Raw genomic sequence first — 24,686 nt, 5'->3', positions numbered from 1 at the left:
TGTTTAAATCAACATTATACTTAAAATTACAGTTACCGAATCATTTTGATGATGCACTGACTTGTAATAGGGTGACTGGTGCTGCTTTCATTCCCACTCTGTTCCCTGAACGCCTGTTCCTGTACAGTGTTACTTGGGTTTAGTAGGTACAGTCTCCTGCAAGAAGTGTGCTGTTGTTGTCCTGCTCAGCAAAAGTTACATAATGTTGCTTTAAAGTACATGTGAGACAATGAAAAACAACCCATGAAGTCCAGTTAGAGAAACACATTAATGTGTTTAAAGGTGTATCAGATGCCAAAACATGGCACAAGGGTTTAGATACTCACAGACAGGATTTTACAACTCTGGATAGTATTCATAGCAGCAGCTGTTTTATGTTTTTTTCATGATGATCTCAAGGTAAACAGCAGAAATATGGCCTTCACATTACAATACATTAGTAATCCACCAAGAGTGTGTACTTGCATAGATATGTTTCCTACCTTGCCGGATGACATTGCATTGTTTTGCAGCAAAAGTTGAGCCATGTTCAGCTTTTTGCTGGACAACCTGCTGCTGGTCTGAATGCAGCCTAAATCAATTATAACAAGTGATTTAATATAACATGAAAAGGAAAGGGCCTCATGTTAACTAAAGGTGACATTTTTAGCTAACCTTGTCTCATAGAGGGGCCCTGTGTCAGAATTTAGTTGTATTGCTTTTGACATATCAGTGGATATTATAATTACATTATGTATATATGTAAATAAATCTACTTTTCATATTTGTATGACTAAACTAAATGGGGACACACAATTTGAATAGGCCTACAGTGTCTTCTAGTGGTTTAATCTGGGCGTACATGGAGACGAGGCGCTAACACCGGTTGAAAACAAAGGTGCTGAGAGGGAGTCCTGTAACAGGGTTAACATTCTTAAATATCAAGTTCAGGATCTATCTTTCTTTTACTGTAAAGGCAAGTAAATTGATGCCTCAGAGTTACAGGAAATGGGTCACTGCCAAATTTAAAACAGGCTCCCAGGTTTGTAATGTGTAGCAATACTGTAAACATTTCTGCTTATTTAAGGCTATAGGTGATGTTTTCTATACATGTCATTTTAGACAGTAAATGAGTTAAATCAGCCTTTAATTCATTGTACTAATTATACAAACATGGAGGGCAGATATGCGAGTATAAAATGTCTGCTGCATATCACAGGTTGGAAGGTTATGACACAGGTTGATGATCTCTGGTTCTCTGATTAATAATAAAGTTCATTCAATCCATTACAGCCTATCAGCCTTTCCCCACAATGAAAACACTTTCATTTGGCCTGAAGCCCAGACCTTTATTGTAAAGGACGACACACACACACACACACACACACACACACACACACAGGTACTGATGTCAGGTACAGGTACAGAGGCAGCAGCTGTTCTCTTCGCCTCACTGGCATTGGCTGCTGCAACCGGAAATTATTTTGTGAAGACAACACAGGTGCAGAGGTGTCCACTTTTAATTTACTGAGGCTTCACATCGCGTAAAATGGATCAATGGATCAGTCGGTTTTTTTTGTTTTTGTTTTGTAATCGTCTGACAGCTGTCGAAATGTTTTGATAAAAGTTTGGACAGGTCTGGAAGTTAGGACTTATACTTTGCGGTTTGCCGGTGTCAGGAGAATAAAACACTGGCTGGTAGTGGGTTTCTTCGTCTCGGTGGTCATCTCAGTTTACAGTGAAACGCCTTCTTTATTTCCAGCCAGCCACATCCCTCCATCAAGGGCATGAGCGCAGAGGAGCAGGACAGGCTGCGCTCCCTCTTTCACGCCTACGACGTGGACAACTCCGGGCGGATCGAGAGAAACGAGTTCCTCACCATCTGTGCGGAGCTGCAGGTTTCCGCGGCAGAGGCGGACCGTATATTTAACCGGCTGGACGTCGATAACGACGGAACCGTCACCCTGCTGGAGTTCATCAGCGGCTTCCACGACCGCTACGGAGAGTACATGGAGTCGGACGGGGGAGATGTGTCCGTAGCCTGGGAGAACTTCGAGACGAGGCTGGGCGAGCAGGCCAAGTTCATCCCCAGGTGAGGGCGCACACCGGTCCGCTGGAAGGCTGTACCGAAGGGTGGATGTGTTTTTAGCATATGGAAATTCTCAGATGATATGAATGTGTTCAACAGTGAGCGCAGTGTGCGTAAAGATGATAGTGAGACTTTCATGGTCACCACAGGGAAATTCACAAATTACATATTAGAGGAGGCAGCTCTGAAAGGCAGGACATGAGAAATCAATGAAAGCAGTAAACTGTGGGAAAGGTGGAGGACAGAGCATGTTTCCATGCTTTGAATAACAAGCGCATGCTGCAACCTTGTGTCAGAGAATGAAGGTGATCTGTTGTGTGACAGGTGTGAGTTTTGTGAATGTTTTTGTCATGAGTGTCTTTTTACCCTCGAGGCATTATTATAACCCAAGGACACGTAAAGACGTCTTCATGTTGACTCCTGCGCATCTGTTACAGTTTAATACCATATGTAAGAGTAAATAGCAGAAATGTCTCAGTTTGTAAGCAGGTGATCAAAAGTTAAAACACCTGAGACTATTATTTGATCAATGATTAGTCGAATGACAGTGTAACAATGCTAAACATTACCTAGTTGTAGCTGCTTAACTGAGAAGAGTTTCTGTTTCTACCTGTTTCCTGTGACTGAATATATTATAGAAGTTTTTGTGAAACTGTGATGGACATTTTACAAACCATTAACCAAGAAATTGTAACTGATTAATCAAAATATTTGTTTGTTGCAGCTCTAAAATATTCAAAGAACTTGAGAGATGTTTGTCCTCTTTTAGATTAATATAGAGAATAACTCAAACTCCTCTGGTAAACATCTTTTCACAATAATACCAACACTTCTAACAGAAACAGAGGCCAACAACAGTATTTGTTATCTGTATCAGAATTGAAGTTACACCCTATACAACAACCAAAACTTCTGTTACTGCCATTTATAATATTTAGCCCAGCTGTTTGATGTTTTGTTGTTGCAACATACATTTTTAAAAGCTGCTCTTCTTCCCATTCCAGAGTTTTTTGTGGACTGCTTTTTTCCACTTCACCTGGCAAACTAAATAAATTTAGACTCTCTCTAAAAGTTTTAGAGAGTCAAAATAACCAAATTGGATGCTCAGTGCAATAAACTGTGTTGTTTTCAGAAAACTCTGCCCCATGCAAAGCAAAAACTACAAAAAGTCATTTCGTTCATATGGATCACACAATATGATTATTCAATTACAATGACTCAATAAATGATAATGTTGAATGGAATGGATTCCCATCCTTGTAGGCCGTACATATAGACCACATATCATCGTCTTTATTCAGCTTTCAATCAAATTTCTAAAAACTGACCTAACTTTTCAGTGGCAGCTCACATTTCTTGACATCTGATCAACTGCTAACGGGCCTGGGAGAGAGCCAGGCCTCAAATCTCAGTCCTCTTTTAGTCCAGACCAAAATGTGTCTGAAGCGACAAGTATCAAAATTGTGACTGACCCGAAAACACTGAATCAGTTTCCAGATTCATAACCTGTGTTGTCTGACCAGATAGTTCCTGATTTAAATCAAAATTTAGCAAATTTTTGACTCTTATTTGGCAAAGTTCTTGCACACTGCTTGTGTTTTCAGATAACATCTTCAGCCCCTTTTGTAGAAAGAAAGTTTTGTTGGAAATCATGTGTTTGCTCCTTAGTTTCCTGTTTTTGGTAATAAACATCAAACCTCAGGTATCAAATTGACAATAGTATCAAAAAATTATCAAGTGGTATCAAGTTCAGCCTTGGGTCAACCTGTATGTGTGTGTCTATTTGTGTTTATGTACATTTTATCTTCTATATGTGTGTGTGTGTGTGTGTGTGTGTGTGTGGTGTGTGTGTGTGTGTGTGTGTGTGTGTGTGTGGCCTGAGGTCCTGGCATGGGACTCGTCCTCGCACTGCTGTGTTGCGGCATCGGGACATCGATTGTCACAGTGGTGTTGTCTGCTTAATACACTCTCTTGTCCTCAAACAGTTACAGCCACTGCTACAACAGTCAGCTGAGAGATGACAACTGTCTGTTTTTCAGGGGATGAAAGAATATTTTGTGTTAGTGTGAGACAAAAACAGCAAGAGCAAAAAAATCAATTCGGTTCCCATTCATGATGTGATTATGATCGAGGCTGATGTAATGAGTTGTGTATAATATTCAGTCTCTCAGCTGACTGAGCCAATGACTAAAGTTATAAAGGATCAGACTTTGCACGAAGATGCTTCCTAATGCTTCCTAAAACAAAATTACCTAAAAGATGCCCTCCAAGCTTTTCCCATTTGGTTCTGTCTTACATTTGTTTTTAAAAATTCTACAAGTAATGTTTTTGGAAACTCTTTTAAATACAGAACATCTTTGATTTTTTTCACAGGTAGTGAAATTGGGATTGCAATATACAGCCAGTGATAAACACCTCTTGCTTGAATACAGGGAGTTGTGTACAGTAAATGCAAACAGCAAACACAGAAAAACAAGGGCTGTATAAAGGGCAAAATGAGAACAGAATGTCCAGCATAAAAAGACTTTATTTGGGTCCAGTAAAAGTGTTTTAATACTATAGGTGTTGGGGATTTTTAGAAAATTAAGGGCAGCAAATTGGTATTTTCGGCAGCTGCAGATTATACCAACTACTTCCTAACACTGTTTCTGTTTATGTCTGTTTATCTCTACCAGTCTGTGTTTCTGTTATGATCAGTTTGTGTGTCACAATGTATGACGCTGAAGCAAGCTACATATGTGTCACTGTGAGCTATTGACAGACAGGCAGCAGTGTCTATATGCTCAGGATTACAGCTAGTCCATCCTGTCAGAAGGTAAACACACTCCCTCTGTAGACTGATATGATCCATTTTTACCACTGTGCTGTGACGCAGGACACTTTATTACTGTAATGACTTCAGAGCGACGTAGGCTGGATAAAGTGTGTGATTAAGTTGCACACATTGAGCTTAAATCTGAGACTGACACATCCTTATGGGATCTATATTTCATGTCAGGGAGTTATGGGAACAAACTACATGGTGTGTCACTGGCACTTTTCAACTCCAAATAATCACAATCCACAGTCATTAGACCAGTTGTAGTAGTAGTTGTAGGTTTTTTTGATTTCTTACCCTAACCTGTAAATTTTCACCTGTCATCTACCGTCCACTAAGTGACAAAGCCGACATTTTACCAGACAGTTGAATGCTGTTAATTTCAGATCCTTCTTTCATGTCAGTGTTACAGTAAAAAAGATGACCTCAAATTCTGATTTTCTTCTAGGCATGAACAAGCTGCGACATTGTACCAGAACATCAGTCTGACTGAGCCCCGACTGATTCCTCAGTTTGAAAAAGTCATCTTAAACTTCACCAAAGAGATCAAACAGCAAAACTCAGAGATGGAGAACCTGGCTCTCGCCATTAAACGGTGAGAAACACATATGCACACAAACACACACATACACAAACACACACATGCCCATTGCATCCTGTAATAATAATGAATAACAAAGGTTTCCATCTGACATTGAAGTATTGTGGATATTTTATGATACTACAGGCCTCAAAGGTTACACACTGTTCTCTACAGTAATTATTGGTTTCCTGTTTTTATTACATAAGTGTCTCTCAATGACAATGTGTCATGTCATGTGACATGATCCTGTTGTTGTTTTGCAGAGCGCAGGACCAGGCATCGATGCAGCTCAGTGAGATGGAGGAAGAGATGGACCAACGCATTCATGCTGCGGAGAGAAAAACACGGGAGCAGGTGGGACAAACTCATGTGCATGAGACCCCGTCAAATTCAAATGCACACATAAATATGACTTAAAAATAAAAAATATATATATATATATATATTGTAGGGTATTTGCTATACGTGTTTCTGTCTCTGTTTATGTAGGCAAAGCGATAAGCAGGGTGCTTTTGTTCGACTCTTCCCTCATGTCAAACAAACATACTCAGCTGAATATCAGATTACTAATCCAAACTCGGACACACCTGCTGATCAGCTGGATTTCACAACTCTGTGCATCCCAACAGTAGATAGACAGAGGTGCTGGAGCACATTTAAGCATCCAGTATTTAAAATGATAAGACCATACAGTATATATTTGTGATGATAAGGATGGGTGGTGTGTGGATGAATATGACATGATCTATAAACTGCACTCTCCAGTGTACCACTCTGAATCCAGAAAATGTTTGACTGTGCTTATAATTTCTGGCAAACCTGAACATTAAATCACTTGTTTTGTGTTTACCTATTTACAATCCCAAATGGGCTGAATTCATCCCGTCAGAGTTGAGGTGTCAAACACAGAAAATAACTGTAAAGTAACCTCCAGACATTTTAACTTTTAGACATGAGCTACAGTATGTAAAGCCTAATCCAACAGAACAAACTATAAAATAGCATTGAAATGTTAAATGGTCTGGGTTGCTTTTTCTGGCCTGTTGTGTATATCATTAAACTATAGTGAATGTTTATACGATATAATCGTGCTATAAAATTAACCCATGGTTGCGCAACAGTATTTTTCTGAGCTCAAAGATTTTTAAGATTTGGTAGATAGTTCTGCTGTTCTGGTTTATGAAGAGTCCATGTTGTTGTCTCCATGTCAGTGTTTCCAGATAAAAATGACAAAAGTAAAATTAAGGGAGATGTCAAGTCAGGTGTTTAAAACAGTTAATACAATTCTTTGTGTTGCTGAAAACAGAACACATTTATTTAGATAAACAACATTTTGATGATTTTGATTTGACGGGTCAAAATGTTTAAAAATTGTCACAAAATTAAATAAAAAAATAAAAAATAAAAATAAAAATTATAATAATAACAATTATCTTTATTTATAGAGCACTTTTCTAAACCTGCATTAAGTGCTTCCCATAAGGCAACGACTTCAAAATACATAAAAACAAATTCTGATAAAATTCAAATAAAACAAATTACAGGGTCGCAAGCAAAAGGGCAGTCAATCAAAAGTATTTTTAAAGAGATTTAAAAGAGGTCATTGAGTCTGCTGACCTGATTTCCTCAGGCATAGCTTCTATAGCCTCTATAATTTCTATAGCTTCAGTGCTCTGACTGTGAACACTCTCTCATCTCCAATTTTCAGCTGTTAACATTAGTTTCTGAGTTCATTTTAAATTAAAGTTCATTATTTGCTGAAATGGCCACCTTTGCTTTAAACCTTTTCAAGCTGTTTCATTTTTCTTTTTTTTTTCTTGAAGTTGGAAATACTTCCAGGAATCTAAGTGAAAGAAATTAAACAGTGTGCTGTGTAAATTGATAAGAGCTGATAACAGAGTTTGGCTTTCCATGACACAAAAAGAAAAGTGAGAACAACTGTCAAGCAGCTGTAGTGACTGCTTGCTCTATCAGACCGTCTCATTTCTTTAACTTGTGTTCCTTTCATTTTATCTGTGGTCCTGATGTTTCTTTAGTTTTATAAACCCAGCTGTGCAGGAACATAAACTCTGTCTTATCACTGCATGTGCTTGTGTGTGTGTATACACTTATGTAAGTGTACTCCATTGACCCATGAGCTACTGTTTAGTTTGTCTAAGAAAAGCACGCAAAATTAGAGGGCACTCACCTGTATTCTCTCACTCTGTAATGTGCACACAGTCATACACTGACACCTATAAATTTATTTTTGGAAAGTGCAGATAGAGACAGCTGCTGATACACGATCAATCACTCAGCAGCCTCCGTCCATGTTTCAAAACCTGCCCTTAAACGGCACAGATTCATGTGTCACAGACATAACTGTAGAGAGAGCAAACACACACACTCATATACACACTCTCATAAAATAATATCACAGAGTGTTATCATAATGCAGCTAACTATCTGACTTATGTTTTTGTGTTTGTATGTGTTTGTGTAGGAGAAGAAGCGAACAGAGGCCGCGCTGAACGAGTTACGAAGAAACTATGAAACTGAAGTGTGTGAGCTTCAGTGTAAGATCCAGAGGATGCAGATGGTAAATTTTTCATCTCTTTGATTGCACTGCAGTTTCACTACAACACACCATCAACACTGTAGGTCAGTATAGACTCATATTTACAACCCGCTTACTGTACATTTAGATTTTGCTCAGTATAATTGAATCAGCATCATACCAGCACCATGAGACTTGTCTTCACAAAAAGAACAGTAGAGATTATATGCAATATATTGTACATGTGGTAGTAATATCATTCACATGCTGAATCCTATTATTTGTTGTCTAACTTAATTTGTTCCTTCTTTCTTTGTATAACTGCTTCTATTAAAGATAAATATGCTACAGTCAGATTAAAGCTTTAAAAACACAGTGATGCTTTGTTTTACTTTCCCAGTGACATGGTGGCTCAGGCTTCATAACAAGGAGCGCACTGCTGGAGAGAAGCTTGCATTTGTCCTATTTACACACAAGCAGGCTCTTAAAAGTGAAATGTACTGCACATACTGTATTGGAACTGGTTCAGCTAAACAGTGGAAAATTGAGTCCTTAAATAACACTCACTGCATTCACAAGAAGTTGAACCAGGACTAATTTATTCTTTTGACCTCATGAAAACACAAACATCAGCTGAGAAAATAACCCTAACTTGTTGCCATAGATTGAAATTGCAACAGAAGTATGTATTAGTGTGGGAAGGGAGGGGGGCGTAAGGTGAAATAATTGTAAAAAATAATTGATGAAAATAATTTTATGTTAAGTGTTTATGAATCTGTTATTCTGTTACTCAACTAAATGTTCAGAAGATCTGCTAAACAGAAATCAGAAAATAACATAAAATAGTATATTTGTTACAAAAAAAAAAGGGGGGGGAAACATGGACCAGTAGTGAGGGTGAGGCTGCATGTTATCTGTACATTCACAGGTGTGTTGATGCAGAATTTACACTGGTTTTTATCCTTTTTCTTATTTTACATTGAATCTTTCAAAGTGTAGTCAAATGACCTGAATAAAAAATATGTGAACTTGTCCAACAGATAGAAGAGAAGTACAAGAACATCACTGTGAAAGACGAGAGCCCAGCGCTGAAGAAGAAGATCAATGAGCTGATGCTGGTGAGACTGAATCTGAATGTTGCTGTCATTGCAAAAAGTTTTTTTTAAGGCATCAGGGACATATTTTCTTACATCTCCCTGCTTTTAGCCTCACACACTTCTCTCATATTCTTCAGTGTTCTTTCTCCCTTTTCACCACGGTTGCCTCTCGTCTGTCTCTCTGCAGGAGAATCAGCGATTAAAACAGGAGCTGTTGAAATCTCAGACCAAAGTCGCCTGTCTGCAGAGTGACATGGACTCACTGAAGACAGAGTTAACTGATCAAAGCATCAACTCTGAACGGTAAATTTGTTATAGTTTGATCTCATTTTGGTTCTTGTACATATGCTGTGCGCTTTATGGATGTTTAATTTATTTAGATCGACTTTCAGGTCAGTCTCAAGGTATTTGTATTTTTCCAGTTTTTTAACTTTTTTAACATTTTTCACTGTGAGGAGGAAAAAGGATTGTTTCATAAAACTACACAACATCTTCCTCTCTCTACACACAAACACACACCTCATTTTCAGTGAAAGTCTAAACCTTGAATTACTGATGGCATGAAGTTGTAGAGCAGGTTTTCTCCACCTTTCTCTCCCCTCATTTGTTGATTAAGGTGAACTTGAGGCTAACAAATATTTGCTTTGTGTTCTCCATCACATGTAGAAAGCTCCAAATGCTACCTTTTTTAATGAAAATATATGTGTTTTAAAACAATCAAGTATATCAATCTGTTTCCTTATCAGACAACCCCACAGTTGAGAAATTTCATTGTAGAGAGAGACAGGCAGAGAGATTAAGACCACGCCCCCCCACCCCGACCTGTTCATTCCCGGGGGCGTTTTCCTTTTTGTCACAGCTGAAACAGGATATCCTGGAGTGACTTCACACACACAATAACTTCTTCAATGGCGTTACTTAGCAACAGAACCAACAGAGCGGACAGCAGATCACACTCCTTGTGCTTAGGCCATGTCATCATCTTGACATTGTTGTGTCTTCATCTTTGAGGTGTGTCTGGTGTTATTCATAAATTAGGAGTAATGACTTCCAGTTATCGAGCGCATCTGCTGCTGTGCTAAATTTGAAGGAAAGGAGTGCAGCTCTCAGGTTTACTGACATTCACTGGGACACAGGAATCAAAACATGAAAGCTGATCTGTTGTCAGTTTTCAAAGTTAGAGTGACTGTCTGTGTGTTAATGTGCTGGGACATGGTGATACTTCAACTTCTTTCCCTTAACTACTTTTTTTGGAAAATGTTCAATACACACCCCCCATAAAAGAAGAGCAGATGTGCACACACACAGTCTTGTCTCTGTGTCTTCAGGGGACATTACATTGATTTACATTCATGTCCTGGAGACTTACTCTAACCTTAACCAAAGCTACTACTTGCCCAACCCTAGCTCTTACCTCAACCTAAACTAACTATATCCTAACCTTAAAACATGTCTTCACCTTAAAATGCAATGATTAGCATTATGGGGACTTGGCTTTTGTCCCCATAAGGACGACAAGTCCCCATAATGTGGCTGTGTAATACCTCATATGCACAAAACTATCAAGTAGCTGATAAAACATAAAGATAAATGCATCAACACCTACATAAACATACTCCAAAAAGACAACAACAACAAAAAAAAAAAAAAACACACAAAGAAACAAATGATTTAAAAAACTTTTTAATGTATCCTCTCAACAACAACTTTTTCCATGAAATCTAGCAGGTCAACCCAAACTCACAAGTACTGTGTACACTGTGTACGCAAGTACACTTTGTACCATAAGCTGTGTTTTATGCAGGAAGTGAAGCTAAAACAATATTTTGCCAGTCAGATAACACTACTGTGTGTGACACTGAAAACAATTCTTGATTATTACAAGTTCAGATCAACATAAATTTAGCTGATTAACAGATTCCTTAAGGTTCCTGTTTATATTCAAATTCAATATGTGTGCTCATGCCTATGTTTCATTGCAGAGATGAGGAGCTCATGAAACATTTCTCTGATGAGCGAGACATCCTGGAGAGTCAGATCGAGATTCTGCAGTAAGTTAAACAGTAACATGCACATTGGCTAGTGTTGAGTTTTTCTACTAGAGACTTACTGCACTATATATATATATATATATATATATATATATATATATACCAGGATTTTTTTAATGTAATAATATTGGGTTTTCTTCTGTGTGTGGTTAGGACAGCCAACAGGAAGCTCCATGACAGCAATGATGGTCTGAGGGCCGCTCTGGAGAGGATCACAAGGGTAAAGCCGCAGAGTTAATAAAAAAAGAAAGACAGAATTTAACTTCAAAAACTACCTTTGGGTTGGTGGGCTCCATTTAAATCTGGTATCCTGATGCATCTGTATCGAAATATTCAGTTCAGTTTTGGGTCATTTGATTGGATATGTTTTTGGATCATTGTGCTTTTAGTAGTTTTAATCTTATCATGTTTATTTACAATTATTATGTTTATCAGAAGACATTAAAGTTGAATTTCAGTAAAACAGGCCTCAGCATCTTATTAAATCAATCAGTTAATTTTCTGCAACTCTCTCTGCTGACTATATATTTGTAGATGCATTTTTCATCTTCAGTAAGAAATTGAAAACAACCTGTATTTTGATACTTAAAAAACGTATTTAACCACATAAGACGTTAATTTGACAAATAGATGTCAAGCAGTAACATTTAGTGGTCAGAAAAAAATGTTAACTAAAATGTATGTTGTGTGACAATATTTGGCAAAAAAAAGAAAAACTCTTAAACTATTTGTCAGTTCAGGCAACCGTGAAACACAAACACATTTTTAATTGTTGTGTGTTGCAGTCTGGTAACGCTGGCTCAGGAGATATAAAGGACAGAAACAGAAGTAAAAGCATCTGCTACACATCACCATATGCTTTAATGGACAGGTAAGACCTGCAACAAATGCAGATGGTTGAGGGTATCACTGCTCTACTTACAGTATGTAGGTAGTGTAGTGATGCATTGTAAAAGTATTATAATTTTTTGAGCACTTAAAATTATCTTTTGGGCATTATTTTCATTTGCATCGAGAATAGAAGTTTAACATTAAGTAGTAGATTTAGGAGGATTAACTAATGACGGTAGCTTCAGGGGGTTATTTCAGACCAAGTTTATCAGGTTTGAACCATTTGCATTCCCAGTGTAAAAGGGATTAAATCAAGCTGCTTGCAGGTTTTTTTTTTTCCTACAGTAGTAAAGTAAATGTTGAATGTGCTGTGAGATATTTATTTTAGGTGCTGTCAGAGATGAGCAGTGACTCTGTGGAATTTGGGGACAAAGGTTTTGTCTTCATATAATAGAGTAGGATGTGCAGCAGCCCACTTGTTACAGATTACTGTATATTAAGCAGGTTTTCACATTTTGAGTAGACAGGGAATAGTCATCTTTTCTTTTAACATGAATGAATAACACATAATGTGGGCTCTCTATACCCTGTGCACCCTATACACAGATTGTTTACAGACAACATAGATGATTAAGATTTTTTCAAAAAAGAAAGGAATGACTTCGATTACTGATTCACCCAAATTATGAGAAAGGATAAATAAGTAAATAAAACAACAAACAATTAAGGTAATCCATAGACCTTACTCTGAACAGTTCTCATATGGATAACTTTGTACTGAGGGAATAGTTTCCAGAATGATGGATGCAGAAATATCAGTGACAAGTATCTTAAAACATCTTAAGGCAAATGAAAACAAAACTACTGCACAAGTACGAAAGTTAGATTTTTTTCTAACTACTGTTGGGGAGCTACCACTAAAATGCACAAATAGGCAATGGAGGTTTTGTGTTATATTTAACAGATTATTTCCTGTCCACTTCCTCAGGTTCTCCCAACGTATGGATGATTTCCCTCTATACACCCGCCGGCCCAGCTGTGACACTCTGGCCTTAGCCATGTGTGATCCAGGCCTGAGGCGCAGACACAGCAGTGAGTGCGAGGTGGACAGCCTGCCGGAGGTCTACATGGACAGTGGTCTGTCAACACTCAGAGGCTCGCATGGAGGCTACGACTCTGAGCAGGATGTCAAAGGGCAGGAAGAAGAGGAGGAGGAAGAGGAAGAGAGAGAGGAGAAGAAAGGGGAGGATGACAACAATGATAGCATGATTGGAGAAAACTCTGACACTGAGGTTAGACAATAAGAAAGTCAAACAGATAAACACACTCAGACTCAGCTCCAGTCAACAAATAGCTTAAGTCTGTAATGTTGTCCAACATGAATTGTAATATTAACTGTCTGCTACTGTGTGTCTACAGCCAGCAGAGACACAGGATGGTGAGTCGGCATTTGGGTCGGACAGCAGCTCAGTACTAGACTGGAAGCCTACTGAACCCATTAGTGTCACTCCAGCCCCAACAACACGAAAAGCCCTCAGTGCCATCAGCGTTCAGGTAAGAGAGTGATGGAAGAAAAGAGGGGAGATTATCTAATGAAAGATAAAAAGAGCCCATGTGTTCTGCCACCATTGCTTGACTGAGAAATGCAGAAAATGGGCGGGTGGAAAAAGATACTTCATGTATTGTTTGGCAAAACATACTGACAGTTACGGTCAGATTTCTATGTTACTACTATGTCAAAATTTCCAACTTGTATGTTGAAAACTAATACTAATTGTCAGAGTTTCATGAAATTTGTATATTCAGTTTGTATATGCAAGAGAATCAAGGTGAACCCTAATCAAAAGGGAACTGGAAATACATTTTGAGATTTGGGGACTTTACTGAGCATTGCAACAAATCAAGGTGTAGATTTTGTTGCCTTCCTGTTGCCTTCCTCTGGATTAACTTTACAATTAGTTTTTAAATTAATACTTAACATTTCTTGACCTGCAATGAGACATAAATCGCAGAATAGAGCTGATGATGAAGAGAGATATGAATAAGAGTAGTAGCAATTGCAAAGTGGTCAGTGCCGAGGACTAATTAAATTTAACTTGAAATAAATGTGCAGAATACAACTACAGTCACCATCTTATTGGTGCTGCATGAGTGCCTCTCTCTCCCTTATCTTCACTCTGCTTTTCTGTCCCCTCTCCAGAAAGACGACAAGGATAGCGTTGACCTGGGCTACATGACATCAGAGAAGGCCTACAGAATCGTGTTGGCTGGAGACGCTGCTGTAGGAAAGTCCAGCTTCCTGCTGCGCCTCTGCAAGAACGAATTCAAACTAAGCTTCCAGTGCTACTCTGGGTGAGTTGGATGAATTAAAGCCAACTTTTTGTTAATCTTTAGTTTGCTTTATTGTCTTAGTCTTTGACTTGACAAATAAAGGCAAAATTATTCCCCAGGAAATCTTGAAAATAAAATCTTAGAGGAAGTATCATCTGATAGATTAATGATTAAGTTCTGCACATGGTGACATCAAGTCATAGCTGAAGGAAATATTCTGCTGATTTGATCAGATGCTGCCACTGAGCAAGACCACAATTAATGTGTGTTGTTTCCATTTTTATTACCAGCTTAGTAGTGTGACATGTCTGATTGTGAATCCTTTGTGTGTTCAGGAGTGGATTTCCAGATGAAGACACTAATTGTAGATGGAGAGCCTGTTTTACTACAACTGTGGGACACTGCAGGACAGGAAAGGTGTGTGAATATTTACAAACAGAAGACTGAGATTAACTTTTCAGTCATTGCTTTGTAAAACTAAAACTATGTAGTTTTCGCTCATATGTGTGTGTGTTTTAAGACTGACATGTGTGACGACCCGGCTCAGAAGCCATGACAAAAGGAGGGAAGACCACACATAACATAATTGAAAAGGAAACTAACATTAAGACAAACATACTACAACCCAAACCAAACAGAGTGGAAGCCAGAGGGCAGAGAGACTGTCTGCTACCAGTTTATATAGTGCAGCCAGACCAGGTGAGCTGAATCTGCCTGATGACCAAACTCCGCCCAGGAGTCTCAGAAGGAATTACTGACAGGGTCGTCACACATGTAAATAAAGCTTAGTATTACATGTGTGAGGTTCTTAAAAAAATGAAACTATTGCAAACATACAAATGGGCATAAGTGGGCATATTGTATTTATCGTATCATAACAAACAATTTCTGACTGAATTGAGAAAATAAGAGTTTGTGTGTATATTGAACATTTTCTCCCATCATCTCAGATTTCGCAGTATTGCAAAGTCTTATTTCCGTCGGGCGGACGGCGTGTTGCTGCTGTACGATGTCACCTGTGAAAAGAGCTTCCTCAATGTTAGAGAGTGGGTGGACATGATTGAGGTAAAACACCACTCTCCTCTGCTTAATAGTTACTGACTGACACTGTTTATATCACAGTAGTTAGCAAAAAGACTTCCAGACTTCTGCAGAGTTCAGTGAAGGTGAAATTTATCCACCTTTCTGAGACGGCAGTTGGTTTTGCGGCATTTGTATTATGATAAGACACTGTAAGTGTTGTCACATGTTCATTTTAATATCAAACTGAGTTATCTTGCTTGTTTCTCTCTTTTTACATGCAGCAGATATGTAAGTGTTGGGTGTGAAGCATGTACAGATTGTGTTCTGCTGTTATATTGTGGGCATGTTAGAATTTCTGCATGCAGTACAGTATGTGGCTTGTAATATATTTTCATGTGTTGTCTGATATGATGCACTGTGATGCTTAATCTCAAAGAGTAGTTCCAGTCCTTAATAGTTTTATTTTTTATTCTATTTTATTCAGCACAAATTCTGTAATCACCATGCTACAGTGGCCGAGAGAGCTCAACACACTTTAAAAAACACACACATAAATAAAGGTTCATCACTTTTTGTGTCCCCTGGAAACACTTTTGTTGTGTTTTGTTTCAGGTGCTTATGTTTTGTCTATTTTTGTGTTTTCTTAAGTTTTCTTAAGTGCAATGAGCTCTCTCAGCCACAGTACCATCCTTCAAAATATGTACAAAAATAGAGCTTGTAATATTTTTGTTTTTTGCATGGCAGGATGTGTCTCAGGAGGATATTCCAATCATGCTTGTGGGTAATAAATGTGATCTCAGACAACATGGATCTAACTGTATTCCTACCAGCTATGGAGAAAAACTAGCCATGGTAATTACAAATAAACACCTGCTCATCTTACTATACTTATGAGGATATTTTAATGACCACATAAACTGAACCTTTGGCACACCTGCTACATATCTACACTGAACTCTTAACCTTGTTTAATGAAAATGTAAGTAACCTTCAACTTGTCGCTTGGTGTCAGGTTATGACTAACAGTAAACAAGAATGAATCATTAAGGATTGATTAATTCCATGTTTTACCCAACAGACATACAACACTCTGTTCTGTGAAACTAGCGCCAAAGATGGTTCCAACATCCTTGAGGCTGTGCTGCACCTGGCCAGGTGAGATGCTACAGCTATTTCAGTTAGTTTAATGTACAAACCAAAAACAGCAGTGGACATCTTAACAATGTTTCCGAGACAAATTATCTTCATGAACTGAACATTGAAAACACTGAGAAGCTAATAGCCTATTACTCTGTTATAAATTTTACCTTGTAGCGGACAAGTGTAATTATTAATGGCTGCATTCCATTTAGCTTTGGCTGTTCCAGGGCACAGGTGTTATATAACCAGGCAGATTGGTATGATTCAGTAGGGACACTAAAATTGTTGATGTTAATTAGTACACATTGGGAAATTTTCCTGCCTGTTAAAATGTCAAGTTAAAATGTCCACCAAGAGAAAGTTCTGACAGAAAATATGGTTAAATAACTCCCCCCAGAAATCAGGACTACCTTACACAGTGTGAACAGCAAACCCTATAATTCTGACATTTGCTGCCCTCTGGTGTGTCAAAGTAAAAGCAAAATGGCTTTTGCAAAGGGAAATTGACAACACACAATACACATACAGGTATCCAGTGGAAATTGCAAGAGGTGGAAAAGAAACATAAAAAAGAACCTAAAACAACAGGAAAGAAAGTATTTAAACAACGCATGCTTACATTTGCTTGAGACCTGTAAACTGTAGCTTCTACCCAGCCAAAACCTAAAAAATGTGTTGGTGTGAATTTTTACTCTCATAATCTCTTGTTCCTCTTCTCTCCACCCCATAGGCTGGTAACAAAACAGGCCACCTTTGATGAAAAGAGTCATTATCAGTCACTGCCCAACTTGGGTGCGCCCAAGAAAAAACCAAACTTCACCTGCTGCACTTGATCAAACTCATCTGACTTAATATGAACTCAGCACAGGTGGAACAAGGAACACAACTGCAGACACCTGACAAAACAGAGATTAAACATAATCTCTGCAGCAATGGGAGCAAATCATCATTGTGAATAACCACAAAATTTAACGTATGGATTAAGTGAAGCAAACAAGTGACATCAGAGCAGAATATCTACGACTTCACATTAGTTTAGAATTATTGTTATTCAGGGTTATTTACACATAATGAATTGTGCTGCATTTCAGCCACAGCTTGAAGTCTTGCTGTTCCTTATTTTATGAATTTGAGAATGTTTAAGTCAGTGTGAACTTTCTTGCCATGTGACGTTTATCATTTTTTAAATTATGCTATTGTGCACATTTGCATAGGTTCCTTCCTCATATTTGATATGATTTGTAGTTAGCAGTTGGCCCAGACTGGCACTGCCATGTTGGGAAGATAAGCCAAGCAAATCATGAAGAGAGAAAGACAACTGTGAAAGTGAAGGAAAATGTGTGAGAAGGATCTGAAAGTGAAGCAAATGTATGAGCATGTTTTAAAAGTGACAGTATGTGATCCTGAGAAATAACTGCATGTGATAGAGGACATATGCTGAGAAAATAAGGCAAATAAGAATAGATTCCTCAGATTTACTGTAAGTGAACTGCATTGATTGTTGAACACTGAGAACTTATTATGAGATATATGATGAGCCATGGTGCAGTGTATGATTGTATGACACTCAAAGCTAGTGTAACAACCCATCATCTTTATTATATTACCCACAGTGTTACATTTCTTTTCAAAAGACTTCCAAATGAGGATGACTTTGTGTTACAGATTTTATATTTCTGAAGCTGAAGGTATGGTAGATTATTTTCGATTTGCACAAATGCTTTAAATAACTACTGTCACTTTATCATCTGGTATGAGTTATGAAAATTAGGTAAACATGAAAGAGAGGTAGCAGGAAGCAGATCCTTATTTTTATCCCTCTGATACAGTACATGTCTATACTTCTGTTTAAATACATAGAAGTGTACATGTGAGCGAATAGTCACCACTGATGTTACGGAGTCTTTTTATTATTTCTTTAATAATACAATATTATCCATAGTATCAGGCTCCTGACATGTACTGTGTAAAGGTGTCAGTATAATGAAATGAAATACTTGTTGGATTCCGAAACAGCATCTGAAACCCCTCCCCTAAAACCTTGTTAGGATTGGGGGATTTGTCCGACTGTTTCTCCTCTCCAAACTTCATTTATTGAATTTCCAAACAAATAATAGGTAACAAGTGGAGTGTAATGTCTAATCATTTGTTCAGATTTTGATTTGATATAGAGAGGAGATACAAGAAAAAAGGAAAAAGAATGGCTGAAAGAAACAGGGTTGTGGTCTTAAGACAGGTTTTGTGGAAACTAATTCCTATGAAGCATACTGTTCCCTTTAGACACCACATGGGTCACAGTCCTGTTTGTGATGTTGTCACACACCTGACTCCAACAGTCAGACTTTGTACTCACTTTTGAGTCTGGAGGTGAAAAAAACTCAATAAACACCACTTAGCTACAGTAAATGTGCATGTAGCACAGAACCTGTTGCTATTTATTTCCATACAGATTAAATTAATACTTTTTGCTTAAATGTCTTTGCCAATGTCATAAGAAGTGCAACTGTGAATTCACTGCCATTGTAACTACGGTTTATTTGTGTCTGTATTGAACATCTTTTTCTCAATAAAAAATACTATCACAGTATCACAAGACTGGTATCATCCAACTGAGAGATAATGGAATAAAAATAGAATTATGCTACGTCCTCAGTAACAACAGACATCAGGCTTCACACAGCTCTATACAGTACTTGAGTACATGTACTTCTTACCAACACTGGTGATATTTGATTCAATTTTATGAATACAACCTTCTGCTCTTCCACTATAAAGACAGAGGAAACAAATCAATAAATCAGATCATTTCTCCCTGATTGGTACTTTAAAAGACCCTTCTGTTAGCCATACTCCCTAAGGGTCTGCAGGTGTCTCAGAGCATAGTAGTTTGAATAACTGCAACATATGTTAGACATTTCACAGTGTGTATGTGTGTATGTGTGTGTGTGTGTGTTGCTTGCATACCAACAAACCGCGGACCTCCCCAAGAGCCAGCAGGGGACATTTTGGAGTAGCCTTTGTATGTATTCATATCCCAGCCTGTGTACCTCAAATAGTTCCACTACAGGCTATAAAGGTCCCCTGTTTGATAGACAGACATCGACAATTACAATTGATAATGAAAATTACAAAAGTAGTTTTAAGATAAGAAACCCCTTAAATCCCACAGTCCACTGTTGGTAAGGCAGGAAAGTGTGTGTGTGTGTGTGTGTGTGTGTGTGTGTGTGTGTGTGTGAGTGTGTGTGGCATGTTTGTGTGTTTGTGTGCTTAGAGCTGGCACCGTCCCTGTCTCCACCTCCCATCTGTTTACATTGTCATGTGTTTGATGAGGCGAGACCACTCATTTGTCAAACAACATGTGGGGTAGTGGAGGTGGGGACGGGGTAAAGGGGTGGGGGGTAGCAGCTGAGAATTGCATGCCTGCGTGTGTGTTCAGTGGTAACAGGGGGATAATTAGATAAGGGGACTGTGTAGCAGAAAGGTTAATGACAATAATGAATATATTAGTGTAGAGGAGAAAAAGCAGGTTCTCTTTTCTGTTTTACATCTGTAGGTTCAGAAAAGGTAGGACAGCACAAAACCTAAAAATTCCCATAAATTACTCTGTGCACTTTTGTGAGAATGAACAATACATCCAAAAAGCCAAAAAAGCCAAAAATACATTTTAAAGCCATATCAGTCTCATTTATGATAACTAAAGACGCTCTACAGAGGAAAATACACATGGTATGTTGGTAAAGCTGAAATCATCAATAATGTTTTCTGGAAATATTGAGTATTTTTTTCTATTCAGGTTTAAGTTTTAGTTCAAAATAAAAATTGTATGTTGGGGATAGATTTCAGTGTGTCAAAGAAGCATCTTTTAGTCTGCTTATAGTCAGCTGTTACAAAATAGCAGGTTTGACCTTCTATATCATTACACAAAGTGGATAAAGTTTTATGCTTCATTTATTGAAAAACATTTGTTTGTTTTCTGCTGCCTAATAAATGCAGTTAATGCATTCCATTATTGAAAACTAAAAATGGAGTGGCATCAGTTCAGCTTTTATACTCAAAGTATTTGAATTAGAGAGAAAAAGATTTGTTTTCTGTTCAAGTGTCAGGTTGAAGTTATTCTTGCATTTCAAGTTGCAAGATTTACCTTTGTTTAAAAAAACCTGAAATTTTGAAATAAGGTTAGAATTTGAACTAATTGAAACCCCTGTGGCACATCACTCCAACCTCATCATCAGTCAGTTTGTCAGACTTTTACACACACGCACACAAACACACACACACACACAGTGGGAGTGGTCAATGATGGAGGGAGTGGGGTGTCACCATCTGGAAAGGTCAGAGGTCAGAAAATTGGACCACTGGTCACTCTGATGACATCTGGGACAGCAGACTGTCTGTCCAAATCCACCTCCATGTCAGACACATGCAAGTGCGTGTGCGCACACACACTCACACATACACATGGACACACCTCTAACACACACAGACACACACAGTCTGGTGCACCCGCTGGATATCTGTCATATTGTCTGTCATGTCTGGTTCTGACAATGTCATCAAAGACACAAAGCATTCACCAGCGTCTGGTAATCTGGCACATGCTATGCGCCTGGGTGTGTGTGTGGGTTGGGGGGTGTCAGGCCTTAGTGATACTATTAACACATCTTTTTCAAACTATTATTAGTTTAATCAAAAAAAAAAAAAAAGATGTAAGCAACAGTTTTTTTGAGTTTATGTAAATGCAACTCACAGTTAACACTATTATACACTATAACACTGCTATTCCACTTCTGTAGGCAAGAGGGCAGCAGCCTCCTATAATATAAGATTGGCTTGTTGGACTGTGCCTGTAATATGTAATCCTGTAGTTTATTATACCACAAACTGAAGCTTTATCACAAGCAAAAGAACAAAAGCTGGAACATTGCAGAAGAAGAAAATTTTAATGTTTGTAATGCTGAATTTGCCCAAGAGTGTTTCCAGAAGCAAATACTAAAATCTGTGTAAATGGACAAGTTTGATTCAGCAAAACCACATTTCAGTTTTATTTTATTGTCTGATTTTATAGAAAGCACAACACAAGACATGTTATTTAATATTGCTGTTAAAATCTGATAGTTTCAAGAGAAATCAGCCTAAGAGCCAGACTGGCGAAGTGTTACACATCACACCTCTGACCTTACAAGACAACGAAGCAATAATAAGAAACATTTTTGTTCCTTCTCTTACCAAAACCTTCTTGATGATTTATAGATATGGTGTGTTTTAGTCGAATGACAGAGAAAATGCTGCATTCTTGTTTTCGCAGCGACCGCTCAGCTAGCTCTGTAGAAGGACAGGCAGGGATTAGTGGCCGTTTTATAATGTGTGTTAATCTGTCAGATTAGCTTGATTAGGTTAATCTGAGAACACTTGTGTGTGTCTATGTGTGTGTGTATCTCTGTGAATTACAACATGGCTCCAATGCAATACCATTCAAACTGGTGCATTGATCAGTCATATACTGTATTTTGTCTTTGGCGATGAGAATCAAAGTCGATGTGACAGTATTTAATGGGCTGATAGCGGGGTTGCCAGATTGTATTCTTCACAGTGACTAAACAGTATTTTGTTGATGTCTCGTCGATAAGCTCCTGCATCAGTCGATGTCCAAAGAGTGCCTCTCTATAAACTCAATCCCCTGCAGAGACCAGACATCAGTATTGCTGTCTTAGGGGGCAATCCCCACTGGAGTTTAAAAATGACTTTTTAACCAGTAAAAATCTGATTCCATGTGGATTATCCGAGTTGCAGTGTAAAAAACAGATTGTCTGCATTTACATTCATCTATCAAATCCACTGGCAGTCCATTGACATCTGTGTGTGTGTGTGTGTGTGTGTGTGTGTGTGTCTGCACATAATACAGACACCCACTGACACAATAGCCCTCCTTGCCTACACAACAATATAGAGGTCTTGTCTAGAAACTGTATTGACATATTGACCACCCTCATCAAACACAAGAGGAGCCAATATCAACATGTTGTTCACACAGGAATGTAACCTAGATAGGCTTTAAAACAGCTACCATAAGCAGGGATGGCACATGTATAAATGCAAACAACAGCTTGAACATTATCCTATATTTTTCTACTGTGTAAAACTTTATCTTTAAAAAGGCCCTGTAATTGTCTTAAACAGCTGGGCACTGTAGTTTTTTTGGTAAACATTACTAAAACAAGAGTAATGCAAAACCAGTAGTAAACTAAACTGTTCCAGGGGAAACTGACAGATAAAAAGAAATGCTCTGCATGCTCTAACCTGTGTATTAACAGTATACACATCGCTGTATATGATTTATTCATACATGAAGATGCTTTCACAGCCAAACACAACGTGTCTCATCGACAAACATACTGATCAGTTGTTTGTCTAATACACCACCACGGTGTCGCCCACACTCTCTATCTCTCTCTCTCTTTGTCTCTATCTTACACACACTCATTATGTATCTCCCATCTTGACTCATGGTTTGGTTTGGTATTTTCTGTACTCAATTATACTAAACATGAAACAATAGCTAACACACATACGCATGCACACAGACAGACAAACACACACACACACACAATGAATGAAAACACTTGTACACACACACACACGAGCATAACACACTTATCAAGTGATTAACTGTCAAACTGCACAGCCAGAGTTCAGCAAAGGTCAGGATTGATTTACATAGACAGATGGAGAGCCCTATTAGTGAGTGTCTGTGTGTGTGTGAGTGTGTGTGTGTGTCCAGTCCCCTCCCCCTTCACTGATTAAGCCTCATCATACACACAAATGCACAAAAACAGACACACACACACACACACACACACACACACACACACACACACGTGCACACACTCCCCTGTGGCGTTGCTCTGTGCAACTAGTTACCATGGAGATGATGAGCTTGCTGTACATCATCATGATGGGGTCGTGGCACAGTGAAAGGTCAAAGGTCATGAGTGGCGTAGTGTGTGGTGTGTTTGTGTGTATCAGTGTGAGGACTGTCCTGAGGGGAGAAATCTTACAATGTGACAACATTTTGTGGTTAATGAACCAAAAAAAAGCTGTTTGAAGCCATTCACATGTCAGAGATACAGTCAGAGCTTGTATTTAGAGACTTTTGATGTATTAAATTGAGTAGAAAAGACTAGTCACACACATTCACGCCATCTATTCATATTCATCTATATCATGAGCTTGAAATAATGAGCTTTTGTCTGATCAGAGTGCAGCTCTGAGATACTCTGAGATAGATGTTCAGAACTGTAAGTTGCAGTTTTTGTCAGCTATGGTGAATACCATTGGCAAAATACAAGGGATGCAACTAGAGTGAGGGGAAGTGAAGGAGGATCCTGCCACAACTTGGGATCTTATTGTTGTAGTTTTGTGTAGTTTTGACCATCACACTTATTGTTTATGAAAGCATTGTGCCAACAAGTAATTGCCAGTAGTGGAAGAAGTATTCGGTTGCTCTACTTTAGTAAAACTTGTAGTATAAAAAGTAAAAACAGTATACTATAGTGCAAAGAATATGCATTTACAAGTAAAAGTCATGCATTTAAAATATGTACAAATAAAAGTGCAGAGGTATTAACAGAAAAACCTGCTTAAAATAGCTAAACTAGAAGTAGTCATAGCGCACGAGTGCACCTTGGCAGTATGACATTTTTAGACATAAGTTATTTGTAACCACTGATATGATCAGCATTTTAATGTTGCAGTTGTTGCAGAGAAAAGAGCAGAGCAAATTCTGACTACATATTAGACTTTTTATACTTTCATGGCACCATTGTACCACATTACGCATCATCATATACAGTATAATGTGTGTAAAATCTATATTTTGTATCTAATTTTTTGCAGCTCTTAGTCAACCCACACAGGTATTGTCACTTATGTTGCCTAATCAGACCTTCTCTTAGGAAAATCTATCGAACGTTCTTACAGCATCATTAGGTCCCATCAGGAAAAAGTAATTGAAAACACCTGAGTGTGTCTGCAGAGCCTTTAATTTGCAATGTAACTAATAACTTTATCTGTCGAATAAATGTAGTAGAATAAAAAGTCCAAAACTTTCTACTGAAATGTAGTGAAGTTAAAGTATGAAGTGGCATGAAAATCCTTGAGTAAAGTACAAGTACTTCAAACATGACCACAGTCCCTCAACAAGGTCTGTGA

The 24,686-nt window shown here is 38.2% G+C and overlaps 1 protein-coding gene across 1 annotated transcript; it reads left to right on the top strand.

Moving 5' to 3' along the window:
* Positions 1-1,398: 1,398 nt before the first annotated feature.
* rasef (RAS and EF-hand domain containing) lies at positions 1,399-19,057 on the top strand. Its single transcript, XM_018669317.2, is given in 18 exon segments — positions 1,399-2,071; positions 5,335-5,481; positions 5,733-5,823; positions 7,952-8,047; positions 9,046-9,123; positions 9,290-9,405; positions 11,085-11,153; positions 11,307-11,373; positions 11,939-12,024; positions 12,973-13,276; positions 13,404-13,538; positions 14,185-14,319; positions 14,321-14,336; positions 14,651-14,732; positions 15,266-15,380; positions 16,083-16,190; positions 16,417-16,493; positions 17,209-19,057. Coding segments are annotated over 18 exon segments (2,130 nt in total). The 5' UTR covers positions 1,399-1,766; the 3' UTR covers positions 17,312-19,057.
* Positions 19,058-24,686: the final 5,629 nt, after the last annotated feature.

This window comes from Lates calcarifer, linkage group LG13 (genome assembly GCF_001640805.2).
Source record: "Lates calcarifer isolate ASB-BC8 linkage group LG13, TLL_Latcal_v3, whole genome shotgun sequence".
NCBI lineage: Eukaryota > Metazoa > Chordata > Actinopteri > Centropomidae > Lates > Lates calcarifer.
Note: the sequence above shows the minus strand (reverse complement) of the source record. Positions and strands in the feature narration are given on the sequence as shown.